At 51.8% G+C, this 16,861-nt stretch overlaps 1 protein-coding gene across 2 annotated transcripts; it reads left to right on the top strand.

The window, feature by feature from the left end:
- Nucleotides 1–5,126: 5,126 nt before the first annotated feature.
- Nucleotides 5,127–16,560, top strand: TMEM114 (transmembrane protein 114). 2 transcript variants are annotated; one of them, XM_042972276.1, is made up of 4 exons: nucleotides 5,127–5,346; nucleotides 5,645–5,725; nucleotides 14,995–15,132; nucleotides 16,328–16,560. In XM_042972276.1, exons 1-4 carry the CDS (start codon nucleotides 5,127–5,129, stop codon nucleotides 16,558–16,560), a joined length of 672 nt encoding a protein of 223 aa, XP_042828210.1. The 2 variants fall into 2 exon arrangements, with proteins under 2 accessions (XP_042828210.1, XP_042828211.1); XM_042972277.1 differs by lacking the exon at nucleotides 14,995–15,132.
- The last annotated feature ends 301 nt before the right edge of the window (nucleotides 16,561–16,861 follow it).

Raw genomic sequence — 16,861 nt, forward strand, 5'->3', positions numbered from 1 at the left:
AGTGGTAACCAGCTCGTTGATGTCTCTGATGGACAAATGGAGGCTTTGTACTTAGATGGTTATGAGCAGGTCAGGTGTGTGGAGTCCAGTTGGCCAGTAGAACACCTCATGCGATTTAATAAAGAGACCGTTTCTCTCTAGTATCACAATCTTAATAACTGCACAGATATTCTGGCTGTGTGTCTACAGCCCTGAGTTTCTTCCTTACGGGGTTTGCCACACAAAATAAACTCCATGCTTGCAGGAAGAGACTTTTGGGTGGAATTCATTTATTAAGTCGACAAATCTGCATTGCACGTCTACTGTGTATTATGCATGAGCCTAAAAGCCAGTAATATGCATTGGGTGGAACCAACATAATCCCTGTCTGCATAGGTTCACAAAACATTCAGCTGCAAATACAGACAATCTTGAAACGGTGGCTTCAACAGATCGGGTCTTATTTTTATCATCTGAGAGTATTCTGGAGGTAGGCAATTCAAGGATGGGGCAGCCATTCAACAATGCTATCGGAGACTGTGACTCTGTATCTTCTTGGTTTTGCCACCTGCAAGGAGGTTTATCCTCATGGCTGCAAGATGGCTGCTATAGTTCCAGATATCACATCTGTATTCCAAGAGGACCAAAAGCCTTCTCCTCCCAAGGTCTTTTTTTTTTTTTTTCCTTACCTTGGGGCTCACCTTCCTAACAGACTCTGCTTCTACCTCGTTGGTCAGAATTTTGTCACGTGGCCACCACTGGCTGGAATGTGAAGGGGGAGTTGGATCAGGGTGGTGTTGAATGAGTTGTCCTATAGTATCTACCGTACTGCCCGAGTGTCCAAAGGAGCAGGCAGACAGGTAGCAAATGACTTCATCGTTAGTCATTGATGACTACTCGAGAGTCTCAGTGCATGTCTCAGGTTGGGTTTCTTTTGAGACAGACCCTGAGATAGGGATTTGAGGGCAACTAATTTTATTTTGGGGGGTGATGCTAGGACACAGTGGTACAAGTGGGGAGGAGGGTGGGGCTCACCTGCCCTGGGAACCTCGCAGCTTTCTCCTCCTCTGAGGCTGACAGAGCCGGCTGTCCTGGGGGCCTTCACCTGCCCTCAGTTCCAGCCCTTCACGCCCGGGGAGAAGAGTCCATACGTGGGGAGTTGCTGGGTGTGTATAGCAGGATGCTGCAGGCACGAACTAGGAACCCGAGTGCAGGACAGGATATGGTGGGACATTCATCACACCTGAACTGGCATATCGTAAGAGCCTTTAACCCAAGCTGGGGTGTCAGCTTCTCCCCAGAGAAGTAATTTTCGAGACCAAGCAAGAAAAAAAAAAGTGGAGGTAAGAGTGTTCCAGTTAAAGGGAACAGCACGTGTGAGGACCCAGAGGCAGGGAAGAATGTCACGTGTTCAAGGCCTGGGAGTGTGAGGCTGGCGAGGCAGTCAGGGCCTCAGGCCCTCAGAGCTGCACGAATCCAGAATCCACTAAATACAAAATGCGTCCTTGCCCATGATGCCTGGAGCTTTGTCATGAGAGGTAACCTTTCTTCTTGACGTCCTGACATCCTCCCTCCTTTCTGCCCTTCTTCTCTTTCTTTTCAAACATTTCCTCCTTGGGGCGCCTGGGTGGCTCAGTCACTTAGGCCTCCGACTCTTGGTTTCAGCTCAGGGTGTGATGTCCCAGTTCATGGGATTGGGCTCGGCGCAGATAGCTCAAAGCCTGCTTGGGATTCTCTCTCTTTCCTTCTGTCTCTGCCCCTCCTCTGCTCATGCTCTCTCTCTCTCTCTCTCTCTCTCTCTAAATAAATACGCTCTAAAAAATTAAAAAAAATTTTTCCTTTACATTCTTAAATTGCAGTCCCTCCGACCCCCATCTCAAAGTGCTTTCCACACATACTAATGGTAACATTGCTCTGACTCTGCAGAGGTTACAAAGTGCTTTTACATCCACCAACCTCACCCACTTATCCCATCCTCATAGTGCCCCTTCTGGGAATGGTAGGTAGGAGTACCCCCATTTTACAGCTGAGGAAACCGAGGCTCAGAGAAGGAAGGCACCTTGTCTGGGCTCTCAGGGCCTGTAAGATGCTGATCTAAGACTCAAAATCAACCTCTGGAGCCCCCTCTCTGATGTTGTTCTCTGCCACTCCCAGACCCAGCATGGTGCCCGGTGTGGCTTTAATTCTAAATGCTGTGGTTTGTTTGGATTCTGCCTCAGGAGCCTTCCAATGTTATCATATGCCTCTTCAGTTGACTGGCTGAGTAATGATATCATCCTGTGTCTGATGTGCTTCACCCCTTTCCCTATTTATTGAAAAACATTAGTGTTTTGTTTTTTTTTTTTAAGAGTGACTGAGCACAGTTAGGTAGATTATATTAAAATCCTCAGGAACAACAGAGTGATGAAAACCAAGCAAGTTGTCCTTATAAAGGGGCCTGGAAGAAGTCTTCCTTTTGGGGTTGAGGAAAGTGAGACCTGGTGAAGACACGGGAACAGGCTGGGCGGAGGGGGCATCTTCTGTGCTGGTCTTCTCCTGGTTCCGGTAACAGCACCTTGGTTTTCCTTTGGGAAGCTACCTGATTTTTGCCAGATAAGATACAGGATGCTCAGTTAAATTTGAACTTCAGGTTGGAAAACAATTTGTGTGTGTGTGTGTGTGTGTGTGTAAGTATATTCCAAATATTGCATGGTACATACTTGTACTATGTATCTACTCATTGTTTATCTGAAATTCAAATTTGACTTTACTTGCTGCATTGGATAGCCGTGACCCCTCTTAGCTCAAATGTTGGGGGGAAACTGATCCACCTTACCTTGGGTCGAGGAAAGGACAGGTGACCTGGGCTTGGCCACCATGGCATTTTATCCCTCCTACCCACAGAGATGAGTCAGAGATGGGGAGATCAGCTTCAGTGTTGGAAATTTGCCTGGCACCATTGAAAAAGAGATTCTTTCTTTTGGCTGGGGTCACTCATCTGGACCCCTGGGGTCCAACAAGTGAGAGTCTGCATAAGAATGAAGCCAAGAGAGAGGGGAACAGCAACAGAAAGAGAGAGAGAGAGAGAGAGAGAGGAAGAGAAGAGAAGAGAAGAGAAGAGAAGAGAAGAGAAGAGAAGAGAAGAGAAGAGAAGAGATTTAACGTTAAAGACACCACTGGGGGGCCTGGGACCAGCCTCACTGAATTTCGCCTCCATCCTGCCTCCCTAGTGCTGATGTAACAGGGGAGGGCTGATCTCATGATGTTGCAAGCGAGGGCAACAGCGACAGTGGGATGGAATTGAAAGCAAAGGCTTCGTTTGGGGCTGGTTGTGGGAAAGGCCAGTCCTCATCATGGCGGTGGTGGAGGCAGTGACCGAGGGGAAGGGTGTGCACAGTCAAGGGGAGGGTGTGTTCTTGCTGGCGGTCGTGCTGTTCAGGGTGCAGGTGCTGTGGATGACGAAGATACAGATACCAGTGATGGGGGTCGGGATGGTGTTGGTAAGGAGAATAAAGTAACGAGGGAAACAGTGGTTCCTGACCTGTCCGTCACCAAGTCTTACCAGCTCTGCCCTCCTCAGAATTTTCAGATTATCTATTCACTTCACTGTCTGTGTACTGCCATCACCACCCAAGCCCAAGCTGCCCGCAGCTCCTGTTGCTTCTACGGCTACATCCTCATCACCGACCTCCTTGCTGCCCTTCCTGCCTCTCCCTATGGTCTCTGCTCCGTGCCAAAGTCTGCGTGGAGCGTGAAGTTTAAAAAAATGTAAATTCAAGTTTCAGTTCTCCGCTCAAACCCATTCAGTGGCTGCAGCTAGGATCCCAACGCTCCATCATGGCCTCAGGACTGGAGTGACCTGGCCCCTACCTGTACCCCAATCTCATTTCCCTCTAGTAGCTTCTCTCTCACTATGTTCTCGTCTGATTAGTCTTCTTTTGGTTTTTCTAGAATATACTAAACCCTTTGTGTAAGGCATGTCCTGGGTGTGAAATGACTTGCCATGCTTCACGTGTCAGTGCCCATGTCACCTCCTAGATTCCAAATCCACATGACCTCCTCCTGTTCTTTTCTCTCATGGCACCCTGTTCTAAGGACACTCTGTTGAATGATTCTCTGTCCAGTTTATCAGTTGCAGAGTCTTGGCACAATGTTTCTTCAAGAATGTGTCACAGGAGTGGGCGCCTGGGTGGCTCAGTCGGTTAAGCGGCCGACTTCAGCTCAGGTCACGATCTCGCGGTCCGTGAGTTCGAGCCCCGCGTCGGGCTCTGTGCTGACGGCTCAGAGCCCGGAGCCTGTTTCAGATTCTGTGTCTCCCTCTCTCTCTGCCCCTCCCCTGTTCATGCTCTGTCTCTCTGTGTCTCAAAAATAAATAAACGTTAAAAAAAAATTAAAAAAAAAAAAAAAAGAAGAGGATGGTGATGGTGGTGATGGTGGTGGCAGTGATGGAGGTCTTCCGCCAAGAGGCAGGGGAGGCGATAGGCTCAGAGCACCTGGCCTAGCCCATCGCTTTAAAAAACTTTCATGAAAAATGGGCCCGCCTTTTGCCTCTGCGGTCGACCTAGAAATATCAACCAGAGGTGGGTTTTGGAGGAAGAGGGGCTGTTGAAGACTGCCAGGCCCGCGAGGCCCCGCTGCCTTCCTCCCAGGTTGTGGGAGGGCTGCCCTCCTGCAGTCCGCCGCCGAGAACTTCCATACTTGTCCGGACGAGGGACGGGGGGCAGGAGGGGGAAGGCCCCGAGCACGTGTGGCTGCAAGTGGGGAGAGCCGGGAGGGCTGGGGCGGAAAGGGCCAGGCAGGGCAGACTGGGTGACGGCCGGACAGAGGGAAGAGAGCCTGGGAGGAAAGTCGGGGGTGGGAGTGGAGGGCTGGGGTGGGGTCCGAGCGAGGCGGGGGGAGGTCCAAGGGGAGGGATGAGGGCTCGGATGGGGGTCTGAAGGCGGAGGAGGAAGGCCGAGGTCTCGGGTGCGGGGTCTGAGAGTGGCGGTGGCCCCGCGAGGCCGGGGCGGTTGAGGGAGGGGCGCTGGCAGGTCTGCGGGCGCAGGTGAGGGTCTGAGGGCGGAGCCAGGGCCGGAGGGAGGGCTGGCGGACGGCAGGCCCGCGCGGCTCCGAGCCCCGAGGCTGGGGAGCCGGAGCTGGGAGCCGCGGGCGGCGGTCCCGGCTGCGCCATGCGGGTGCACCTGGGCGCGCTGGCGGGCGCGGCGGCGCTGACCGGGGCGCTCAGCTTCGTGCTCCTGGCGGCCGCCATCGGCACGGACTTCTGGTACATCATTGACACGGAGCGGCTGGAGCGGGGCGGCCCGGGCGTGCGGGGCCGGGCGGGGGCCGCCAACCGCAGCCAGCTCGAACCTCTGAGCTCGCACTCCGGCCTCTGGCGCACCTGCCGGGGTAAGGCTGAGCGCGGGGACCCTGCGCGCTGCGCGCCCGCCGGGGACCTGTTGCCGGGCTCGCAGCTCTTCCCCTGCCCCCCACCCACCCCCCGCCGCCCCAAGGCGCAAAACGGGGGGTCTGGGCCCGGGCCAGGTGGGCGGGGGGCTGCAGAGCGGGGCTGGTTCCGGCCGCAGCTGCTCCGGGCTCCGCACGATCCTCCCCCCGGGGCGGCAGCCAGGGTGGGCGCGGGGGGCGAGGCCACCGGCTGGGGTCCCCGCTCCGAACCCGCAGCCGCTGATTCCTCCGCCCCATCTAGTCCAGAGCCCGTGTGCGCCGCTGATGAACCCCTTCTGGCAGGAAAACGTGACCGTCAGCGACTCAAGCCGGCAACTTCTCAGTGAGTCCCGGGAGGTAGGGGATCGGGGGAGAATCCCGGGTCTGGACGCCAGGTTTGGGGCTCTCCTCCAAAGAGCGGGGCCAGGGCACTGCGGAGGGGGCGCTCCGGTACGGGGCCGGGGCGGGGAGGGGAGTGAGGGGCAGGGGCGGGGAGGGGAGTGAGGGGCAGGGGCGGGGCCTCTCTTGCTCCACAGGTTACATCGTGTGGTTTAGAATTCATTCGACAAACGTTCATCTCAGGCTTTCTATGTGCCAGGCATCATGCTGACAATTAAGACCTAGGTCATGCCCTCCAGGAGCTCAGATACTAGCTGCGGAGACAGATGTAGAAATGCACAGTCACATTTCAGAGTGACAAGCAGCGGGGGTGCGGGGTGGAAGAGACACCTAAACCAGCCTGGGGACCTGAATGCTGCAAAGAGAGATCTTAGCCCATAGATCCGAAGGCACGCCCCGTGTCGGCCTTATTTGTATCCTCAGTGCTGAGAACAAGCGCTTGGATTTGTGCAATGATTCAAGAAAGGCAATCAAGAGGCAGAGAGCAGCCCCCTCCCTCCAGGGGAAATGAACATAATAGTTCAGTTCGTTCACCGAGACTCGCAGTGGACCAGACATGGAGCTGAATGCTTTCCATCTATGTTTTCATTTAGTGTGCACCTGCTGTGCTATGGAGTTAGTATCATCTCCATTATTGCCTTCATTTTTCAGGGAGGTACCATAGAAAGAATCTGATGAGGCAATGAGGGCTAAGCTCCATAGACCCTGAGAAATGTGAGTAGCTCTGGGTAGGCTTGTTGAGGCTTGGGGACAAAGGTGAAGTCACTGGCCAGGGTGCCTCTCCAATTCCCTTCTCCCCCTTGCTCTTTTTCTCTGGCTAGGATGTGCTAAATTTCCTCCTGCCGCTGGGACTTTGCACGTGCTATTTCCTCTGCCTGAACTCTCCCTGCTCCCGTCCTGCCAGCTTGACTTGCTCAGCTTCTACTCATAGCACAGGTTTTGTGACAGTTTTTGAGTCAAAGTCTGGCTCCCTCATTAGACGATGAAAACATGAGGTCAGGGACCATGTCTGTCTTGCCTCAGCTTGATGCCCAATATTTAGCACAGAACCTGGCATGGAGTGGGGTCAAAGCCAAGATTTGCTGAGCAGGGGTGAGAATGACTATATTATAGTATGTTAGAAGTGGAACATAAATGAATAAATATGTCAGTGAAACAGACCCTTTCTCCGAAGTCCGGTGGTGTGCCGGGAAAGAGTTAACAATGGTCTTTCTGGGGAAGGAGGGAGTCTCCTGGTTTGATTTGAAGCATTTGCCGATTTCTGTGGTGTAGATGTTTCAAGCTGTCAACATGATGTCAACTGGCTCCCCAAAATCCCAAAAACTTAGCTGTTGGCTCTCATGAGGTGATAGAACCCAGTCCCACTGCATAAGGTCCCAGTGAAGGAGATGTTCCCCTAGACCCTTGAAATATGTGGGAGACGAGGGAACTCTGTCTTCAGCCCCAGGCAGAGCAGAATCAATGTTCGGTGTTCCTAGAGCATCATTTCAAGAATAATCAAGAGTTCCTGGCCTTGACGTGAGGGAGGTGGGTGGACACCCTGTGCTCCTGGGACAGGTGTCTTAACCTCTCCGAGCCTCAGTTCCCTCATTGGCAAAGTGGGCATACCAGCCATCTCTCTTCATGAGGATGCGGGGAGGATGGGACGGGCGGGTGCGTTTGAGGAGCCTCAGCGGTGCCTGTGCTCCATGAGTCCACCTTGAGTCGGAGTTGCTGTTACACCATGAAGGCTGCCCCTTCAGACCGCATGCTCGTTGCACACCACCCCCAGAAAGAGCCTTTTCTCAGACTCCCTTTATCCCCAGAATGAACCGTGAATCTTGGCCAGGCTCTTTTGTTATGTGAAGATGTTCCTTTCCTTCGAGGACTTGCTTTTGAGGTCGTAGACGAGACAGGACAGTTGTCAAAGCAGCACGTTCTCCAAGTCAGCTTCCTAGACAAATCCCAGTGGGAGTGTCTGGGGAAGGAGTCTTGGGTTTTTTCCTGCAAGGAAACCCAAGCAGGCAGACCACTCCAGCGCCTGCTAAAAACCCACCTTGCTTGGATGTTTTGTCTTCTAGATTAGCTCTGGGGTTGGCATGGGTTTGGTTGCTTGGCCGGGGACTGGAATTATTTTTTTTTGGGGGGGAGGGGCTCGTCAGATTGCATACCGTGTCGAAAAAAGAGCCATAATCTAGAAACAACCAGGCTAGCTGCATCAGCCAGGAGTCTTTTGGTGAAACACAAATCATCCTTGTTTAAACAAGAAGAGGAATTCTTGGTCCGCTTGAAAAGTTCAAGTGTGCTGGGATCCAGAGAGCTAAACTCAATTTCTTTCTTCTCCTCTCTGCGCTTTGCTTCTGTTTGGGTCCTGTTTTCAACAAGTCCTCTCCAGTCTCAGCAACCCAAGCGGCAGGAGGCTCTCTGTTTCCCAAAAGTCTGCAGAAACTTCCAAATAGGCTTCTTATTGGGCCACATTGGATCACAAGCCCAGGTCTGAGCCAATCATTGTGGCTGAGGGGATGGGATGTGGTGATTGGCCGGGCAGAGTCGGCGCTTGTAACTTGGGATAGGAGCAGGGCCAGTCCTGTCATAGATGGGGGTCCCCACATCTGACCAGCTGTGTGACTTCTGGCAGGTCCCCTGCTTCCATAAATGGGCTGCTTTGAGATGGAATGAGATCACATAAGCAAAGCAGCATAGTCACACCATGCATAGTGGGAGCTCAATTAATGTCGCCTCCTCCTGCTCTAAGTCACATTGCCTCCCTGAGCCTCAGGCTTCTCATCTGTAAAATGGAGCTAATCACTAGAGACTTAGTCCATAAGTATTCCTTCTCACACTGGGCTAGACGGGCGGGGGGCTAGAACATGAGGAGACAGGTGCATCTCACACAGAGTTTAGAGTCTAGCGCAGAAGGCAGATATAAACACACGGGCCAGTGACTAAATAAACGTAAACTTGTTTCAAATAGTAGCAGGTGTACAAAGGGAACGAAGCAGGGTCACCTTTCCGTGGAGTGGTTGAAGGACAGCGAGAGAAACAGCCAACATTTATGGAACAGTCGCATGTGCCCGATGCTATTCTGAGCACTTTGCATATATCACCTCACTTAATCTTCACGACAGTCTCACAAGGCAGGAACTTTTATTATAACCCTCACTTTTCAAATGAGGAAACTGAAGCACAGAGAGGTTAGGTAAGTTATCAAAGTTTGCACAGTAACAGGTAGGTCTGGGAATTGAATCCAGGCCGTTGCTACCCTTTGAGAATGAGACGACACTGAGTACTATTCCCACGTAATGTGAGCATGCTGAGCCCAAGGCCATCGGAGTCCAGAAGAGGAGCTTTTGGCTCTTTCCTGGATTCAGAGTCCCCATCCTACACTGCCTCTTCTGACAAGGAATCAGATCGAGATTACCAGGAGGCTTAGCATGAGCAGAGCTGTGCAGTAGATTTGGGGTGGTGGGGGAGGTCCACAGACAGCTGGAAGGCCGGTGTTTCTGGAGACAGCGTGGAAAGTGGGTCTGGTTTTTTCTTCTTTTATGTATTTTAAAAGTTTTAATGTTTATTTATTTTTGAGAGAGAGAGAGAATGAGCTGGGGAGGGGCAGAGAAAGACAGAGACACAGAATCTGAAACAGGCTCCAGGCTCTGAGCTGTCAGCACAAAGCCCAACGCGGGGCTCAAACCCACGAACCGTGAGACTGTGACCTGAGCCAAAGTCGGACGCTTAACTGACTAAGCCACCCAGGCGCCCCTCTATTTTTTATTTTTGAGAGAGAAAGAGAGAGCGTGAGTGGGGGAGGTGCAGAGAGAGAGGAACAGAGGATCTGAGGTGGGCTCCATGCTGACAGTAGAGAGCCCGATGTGAGGCTCGAACTCATGACTTGAGCTGAAGTCAGATGCTCAACTGACTGAGCCCCCCAGGTGCCCCTAGAAAGTGCTTCTAACACACACCTCATGTCCTGCCTGTTCCTTACTTTGGCTGCATCTCCTAAGAGCCAGGAAAAAGGTCAGACTGATCCTCCTACAGCCAAATGCTTCAGACATGGAGAGGCCAAACGCCTCGCCCAACACAGCACAGCAGGGGCAGAAGCTGGACGGAGGGCCAGAGGCCTGGCCTGCTTGTCCTCTGAGGAGGTGATGTTGGAAAAATCACAAGACTGGATCTCCAGTCCTTCTGGGTACCCAGCTGTTGCAGTGGTGTGGAAAATTAAAACCAGCCCTCCCATGATGCTTGGTGCAGATTTCAAGAGTAGAGATGGTGGGGGACAGAAAGAAAGGGATTGGGGACATAATGGCATTCAGAGGCTGCCTGAATCCAGGGGGAAATTCTCAGTGTGACTTATGCATAGCTGTGTGGTAGGCAGGAGGGTTTCAGCATCTCCGGGCACAAAGGCCCTCTTGGCTGCCTCTTGGGGTGCCTGTTGAAAGTCAAGTATACACTTTAAACGAACAAGGAGCCACTCTGGAAAACAGTGTGGCGGTTCCCCCCAAAATTAAAAATAGACCTACCCTATGACCAGCAATAGCACTGCTAGGAATTGACCCAAGGGATACAGGAGTACTGATGCATAGGGGCACTTGTACCCCAATGTTTATAGCAGCACTCTCAACAATAGCCAAATTATGGAAAGAGCCTAAATGTCCATCAACTGATGAATGGATAAAGAAATTGTGGTTTATATACACAATGGAGTACTACGTGGCAATGAGAAAGAATGAAATATGGCCTTTTGTAGCAACGTGGATGGAACTGGAGAGTGTGATACTAAGTGCAATAAGTCATACAGAGAAAGACAGATACCATATGGTTTCACTCTTATGTGGATCCTGAGAAGCTTAACAGAAACCCATGGGGGAGGGGAAGGAAAAACAAAGGAAAAAAAGAGGTTAGAGTGGGAGAGAGAGCCAAAGCATAAGAGACTCTTAAAAACTGAGAACAAACTGAGGGTTGATGGAGGGTGGGAAGGAGGGGAGGGTAGGTGATGGGCATTGAAGAGGGCATCTTTTGCGATGAGCCCTGGGTGTTGTATGGAAACTAATTTGACAATAAATTTCATATAATAAAAAAAATAAAATAAAATAAAAAAATAAATGAACAAGGAAACAAAAGATTCATATTCGAAGTGGTTCCATTTCTTGGGATCCTACTACGAGGTTTCTAAGAAGAGGCTCACCCAAACCGCGTTTGTAACAGCAGAGAACAAGGTACGACCTCAGTGCTCTTGGGTGGAGATATGCTACGTGTCTGCCTGTGGTATGTTTATTCTTCGGAAGATGATGTAAATCCGTAAAGAAGAGTATACTAATGTGGATAAAACGCCAAGAAATACCGTGGAGCGAATAAAGCAAGTTCCAGAGTGTTATGGGTAGTGTGATGCTATTCCCAACACGATCTCTTTGCTATGAGTACGGCCCAAAAACAATAAGATGTACCTTTATTTACGTGCCATTAGGAAAGGAAGCAACACGGCCATTGTAAGTCTGAGATGCTGTGGAAGGTCCAACACATGATGTTTTCGGATTGAAGGGTGCCCTTTAGAATTAGAGAGACAGGTAAGATACGTAAACATATGGAAAGAAGACTGGAAGTATGTACATCCAAGCACTGACAAGAGGTTCGCTCTGGGGAGGAGAGGACGAAGGAGGGGTTGAGGTGGTGGCCACACCGCTCTCGTCTTCGTTTCTTGGAAGAACAATGTTGTTGTGTTTGCTCTAGAGCAAGCCCCAGGAGGACGCCCCCCGGGTGGTTGGATTTCTCCTTAGCATGGCTCCTGGGACCTTGGTGAGCGCCCCCTGGCTCTCCAGCTGCAAGAGCTGGGATGTGCGGATGCTTCCAGATAACTCCGGCTTCCTGGATTTGGTGCTTTCTGTCCCCTCGTTCAGGAACGCCTGCCCCACACCTTCTCGTCTGACCTTAGGTCCAGACCTCTTTTGCAGCCCTGAGAGACCTTCCTAATCCCCAGGCTGGGTGAAACGCCCATCTTACCACCCCTTTGTCAGCCTCCTTGGCTGTTCCATCTCCGCTGCTCCACCTTGAGGAACTGAGCTGCGTGTCTTGAACCTCACTTTCCTCATCAGTGAAATGGGAATCACACTTCTTACCTGGTGGAGCCCAGGATGCTGGAGGGCAAGAAGGAAACAGTTATTCTCACACTTGGCGCTCATTAACAGCTTGGCAAAGTCAAAGCCCTTGGTCCAACGGACAGGAGAGGAAGCAGGCTTTTGGGAGACAATGACATTCACCTGGGTACAGGTAGAGTCGGGAATTGAACCCAGGTCTTTGCTTGTAGAGCCCTGCTTTGCCCGCATCACAGTAATGCACCTTGGGTTGCACGATGTCATCTCTGTTCTCAAAAGGACCGAGTTGTGTGTGGTCACAACAGATTCAAGGACAAATATGTAAAAATTTGTTTCTTTTTAAAAAATTTTTTAAAAATTTAAATCCAATTTAATTAACATATAGTGTAATAATGACTTCAGGAGTAGAATTTAGTGATTCATCACTTACATACAACACCCAGTGCTCGTCCCAACAAGTGCCCTCCTAATGCCCATCGCCCATCTAGCCCATCCCCAACCCACCTCCCCTCCATCAACCCTCAGCTTGTTGTCTGTATTTAAGAGTCTCTTTTGGTTTGCCTCCCTCTCTCTTTTAATCTTATTTTTCCTTCAAATTAAAAAAAAAAATTCACTTCCTTACAAGGCACGGTAGGATTGAATATCTCTGAGCCCTTCCTGGGGCTCAGCGTCGCTTTGACAAGGTTTGAAAATAAAGTCAGTGTGACATTTCCCCCTTTGGGAGATGGTTCCTGAGATTTTCTTCTTTTGCCAGTGCTTTGGATATTTCTGGAGAGAGTTGTGTCTCTGCTTTCTTTAAGAGCACGACTATTACTTGGGTAACCACCCTGGGGCTGCCTGACCTCGCTGGCATTGTGGAATTGGAAGCCTGGTTTTCCCAGTGAGCAGTTCTTTGAACAGTGTGAAAACGGGATGATCACAATAATCTTTTCCTTGGCATGAACATTTTTGCCTCTTTCTGTATTTGCTCTTCTCTTTACTTGCCACAAAGCACTTCTATATTGAAAGGCCTCTTGCCCTTGGACACACATTTGCCCTTGATAAAACAATGACCTGTCAACATTTATGATGATTATTATTAATTCTATGTAGTAATCTTAGCTACGATCTGTTGAGCTGCTACCATAAACACTGTACTGGATTGGAAGGTGTCACCCCCTCTCCCCCCAAAAAAGAAAGATACATCCATGTCCTAACCCCTGGTCCGTGGAGATGTGACCTTATTTGTAAACAGTGTCCTTGTACATGTAATTAAGTTCAGGATCTTAAAAAAAAATTTTTTTAAGTTTATTTACTTCTGAGAGAGAGAGAGAGAGAGAGGCAGAGAGAGAGGGAGACACAGAATCGGAAGCAGGCTCCAGGCTCTGAGCTGTCAGCACAGAGCCAGACACAGGGCTCGAACCCACCAACCATGAGATCATGACCTGAGCTGAAGTTGGATGCTCAACTGACTGAGCCACCCAGCCTCCCCAGAAGTGGATACATTTCTAAGGGGAACAGAACTCAGAATCAATATTCATGCCCCACGTCTGTGGCTCTGGAAATAACAAAGACTAGAACACACACACACACACACACACACACACACACACACACACACACACGCTCACACCCCACAAGAAGCTCAGCCAGACTTCAGCAGGAGATTTTACAACTCTCCCACAGGAAGCCTGTTCTTACCCAGACATTTAATTGAACGTGTACGTCAAGTCAGCTTGCGGCGTGTCTGGGGAAACTCACACACCGTGCCGCCGGGCTGAACCCGCCCCAGGAAACCTCATTAATTTCTAAATGAGAAATGATTTCCCTTCCCAGCCATAGTCTGGAGGCAATGCCATACAGGGCCACAGATCTTACTTACTGGCCCAAGACTTTTCCTTAAGGAAGGAAGGAAGGAAGGAAGGAAGGAAGGAAGGAAGGAGGGAGGCAATGCCATACAGGGCCACAGATCTTACTTACTGGCCCAAGACTTTTCCTTAAGGAAGGAAGGAAGGAGGGAAGGAAGGAAGGAAGGAAGGAAGGAAGGAAGGAAGGAAGGAAGGAAGAAGGGAGGCCGGTCTTGTTTCCTTGACTTGCCAGGGCTGGTAGCATTTAGAGGGTTGAAGACAAGGTGATCTGGTCACAGTGGGTGTCGGACCGGATTATTGTCTCCCTCATTGTTACTACTGGCAAGGTCACCATCTATCTAGTGCTTACCACATGGTTACGCTTTCCTGCGCTGCCCATCATCTTCACGCACGCTGTCCTTATGGTAATACTGTGAGTCCCATATTATTGCCTCCGTTTCACAGATGTGGACAGGGAGGTTCTGTGGAGTTAAGTGACAGGCCCATGGCCCCATAGCCTGAATTCAGATGCAGAGCATCTGGCTCTCAGGTCCATCGTTTTAACCACTCGTGTGCTTGCTTGACATACAGCATTATATTAGTGTCGGGGGAGGGGCGCCTGGGTGGCCCAGTCGGTTGAGCGTCCCACTTCGGCTCAGGTCACAATCTCAGAGTTCGTGAGTTCGAGCCCCGCGTGGGGCTCTGTGCTGACAGCTCGGACCCTGGAGCCGGCTTCGGATTCTGTGCCTCCCTCTCTCTCTGCCCCGCCCCCACTCACGCTCTGTCTCTCTCTCCCTCAAAAATAAATAAACACTAAAAAAGTTTTTAAAAATATATTAGTGTCAGGGGTACAACATAGGGATCTGACAATTCTGTACATCATGACAGGTGTAGTCACCATCTGTCTCCATACAACGTTACTACAGTTTTAATGACTATAGTCCCCATGCAGTGACTCATTTATCTTATACTTGGGAGTGTGTACCTCTTAACTCCCTTTATGTGACTTGTCCCCCCCCCCCTTTCTGGCAGCCACCAGTTTGTTCTGGGCATGAAAGTGTTTTCTGTTTGCTCATTCACTTGTCTTTTAGATTCTACATCAGTGAAATCGGATGGTTTGTATCTTTCTCTTAATTTCATTTAGACGAGGGAATATTACTCAGCCATGAAAAAGAGTGAGGTCTTGACACGGTAGTAACAACGCTGTTAATTTTTGCTCCCAGCACCCGGGGCCTGGCCCCTAGGTGGTACACAGTGTTTGTTGATTGACTGCAGGATGTTGCTAACCCTCCTCTGCCCGCTGTCCTCCTCTCTCTTCTAAGCCATGCATGGGACATTTGTGATTCTGCTGCCGCTCAGCCTTATCCTGATGGTTTTTGGGGGGATGACGGGGTTTCTGAGCTTCCTCCTTCGAGTCTCCATCCTCCTCCTGCTCACGGGGACCCTCTTCCTCTTTGGAGGTAGGTGCCCCCATGCGTGGAGCGCGGGCTTCGGAAGGGGATGTGCATGAACCCTCGGCAGGGGTGGGTGGGGCGGGCGTCCCATTCCCTCTCTGGGTCTCGGTTTCCCCATCTGTGACATGGGGATGTCCATATGTGACATCCTGTCCACATAGCTGGGTGGGGCGAATGGTTTTGGCCCAGGGTCCCTGGGTCTGTGGCCCCAAGAGAGAAGCAGAGGGCAGGGGCAGATCCTCAGGATTGCTTTCCTGGTTTCACAGAAGACGCTGACAGCTTCCGCTTGAGGGCTGTGGGTTGGCTGGAGACCCTTGGTCTTCGTGTCTCTCTGATGTCCTGACAGATCCTGCTTGATGCTTGCTTAAAAAATGGGCAATGCCTGTCATCCCTGTGGTCTGGCAGACCAGAGCCTTTCAAAGATGGGCTCCAGCGCGAGGCTGGGAGCGTAAGGCCTCCCTCCTTGAAAACAAAACAAACAAAACAAAACAAAACAAGTACAGAGGTGATGCACACACCTGGGGTCCATGGAGGAAAAAACCTAAAAAGAATGTCTGGACGTGAAAATACCGTGAGGCTCAGATGTCCTCCAATCACCCACTACTGTTACCAATACTGGCGTTAATAGCTCACTCAGTGACTAATTCTCGAAACCACGCTGGCCAGTCGTACGTTCTGCAGTGGCGGGAAGTCTGATCCGCGCTGTGCCAAGGGGGAGCCTCGAACCAGGCTGTGGGGCACTTGAGGTGTGGCGGATGCCCGGGAGGGCTGAGGGGTTCGTTTAAATTGGTTTAAGTCGTCCCCTGTGGCCAGCAGCTGTGGCCCTGGATGGCACTGCCCTAGTTCACGGTCTATGGAGGCCCACCGCGTGCCAGCCCCGTTCTGGGTGCTGGGGGAATCCAGGACGAGGCCCCTGAAACTCATAGCCCGTTGTCGGGGGGTGGACGTCAGCTCAGTGATCTCACAAATGCAAAATGCGCCTCTGACCTGGACAGTGACGGAGGGCCGTGAGGTGCTGTGAAACCACAGGGGGTTTGACCTGCTCTGGGAGGTCCTGGAATCAACATGAGCTGAGATGTGGTGACGGACAGGAGTTTTTGAGGGCAGAAGGGACGGGGAAAGGGGGGGGGAGGGGGAGGAGCAGGAGGAGGAGGACGCAGAGCCCCGGGGTTTGATCTGCTCTCCTTTGCCTGTCCCGCAGCCTTGGTGACCCTCGCTGGAATGAGCGTCTACATCGCGTACTCGGCCGCCGCCTTCCAGGAGGCACTGTGTCTCCTGGAGGAGAAGGCCCTCCTGGACCAGGTGGACATCCGCTTCGGCTGGTCCCTGGCCCTGGGCTGGATCAGCTTCGTCACCGAGCTGTTCACCGGGGTGGCCTTCGTGGTGGCAGCCCGTGTGCTCAGCCTGAGGCAGAGGCAGGACCAGGCCGTCTGAGCCCGGGTGCCTGGTCCGCTGGGAGGGAGGGGCTGGCCGGGGGCGGCCGGGACCCGTTGGGGGGGGCTGCAGTCTCCTCCTCCTCAGCCCGAGAGCCGCTGTGGACTGAGCTCCGGACCCGGCTGTCGACTTTGTGCCATGTGTGCGGCCGGGCCTGGCGCGTCTGTGTGTCCGTGCACGTGTGTGTCCGTGCGGGCCGGAGGGAGCTGCGGGAGTGCAGAATCCCCATCACCTGGAGTGACAAACGCACCCCCTTCATCGTAAGCAGAGCCTCCCAGCGTCCGCAGGCCCCCCCCCCCCC

Source organism: Panthera tigris, chromosome E3 (assembly GCF_018350195.1).
Source record: "Panthera tigris isolate Pti1 chromosome E3, P.tigris_Pti1_mat1.1, whole genome shotgun sequence".
NCBI classification, from domain to species: domain Eukaryota; kingdom Metazoa; phylum Chordata; class Mammalia; order Carnivora; family Felidae; genus Panthera; species Panthera tigris.

Excerpts from the sequence above, each read along its gene's own strand:
- TMEM114 (XM_042972276.1), top strand. The coding sequence starts at position 5,127 with ATGCGGGTGCACCTGGGCGCGCTGGCGGGCGCGGCGGCGCTGACCGGG. Across the intron at positions 5,347-5,644 it reads CCTCTGGCGCACCTGCCGGG|TCCAGAGCCCGTGTGCGCCG; the intron begins GTAAGGCTGAGC and ends CGCCCCATCTAG. Across the intron at positions 15,133-16,327 it reads GACCCTCTTCCTCTTTGGAG|CCTTGGTGACCCTCGCTGGA; the intron begins GTAGGTGCCCCC and ends CCTGTCCCGCAG.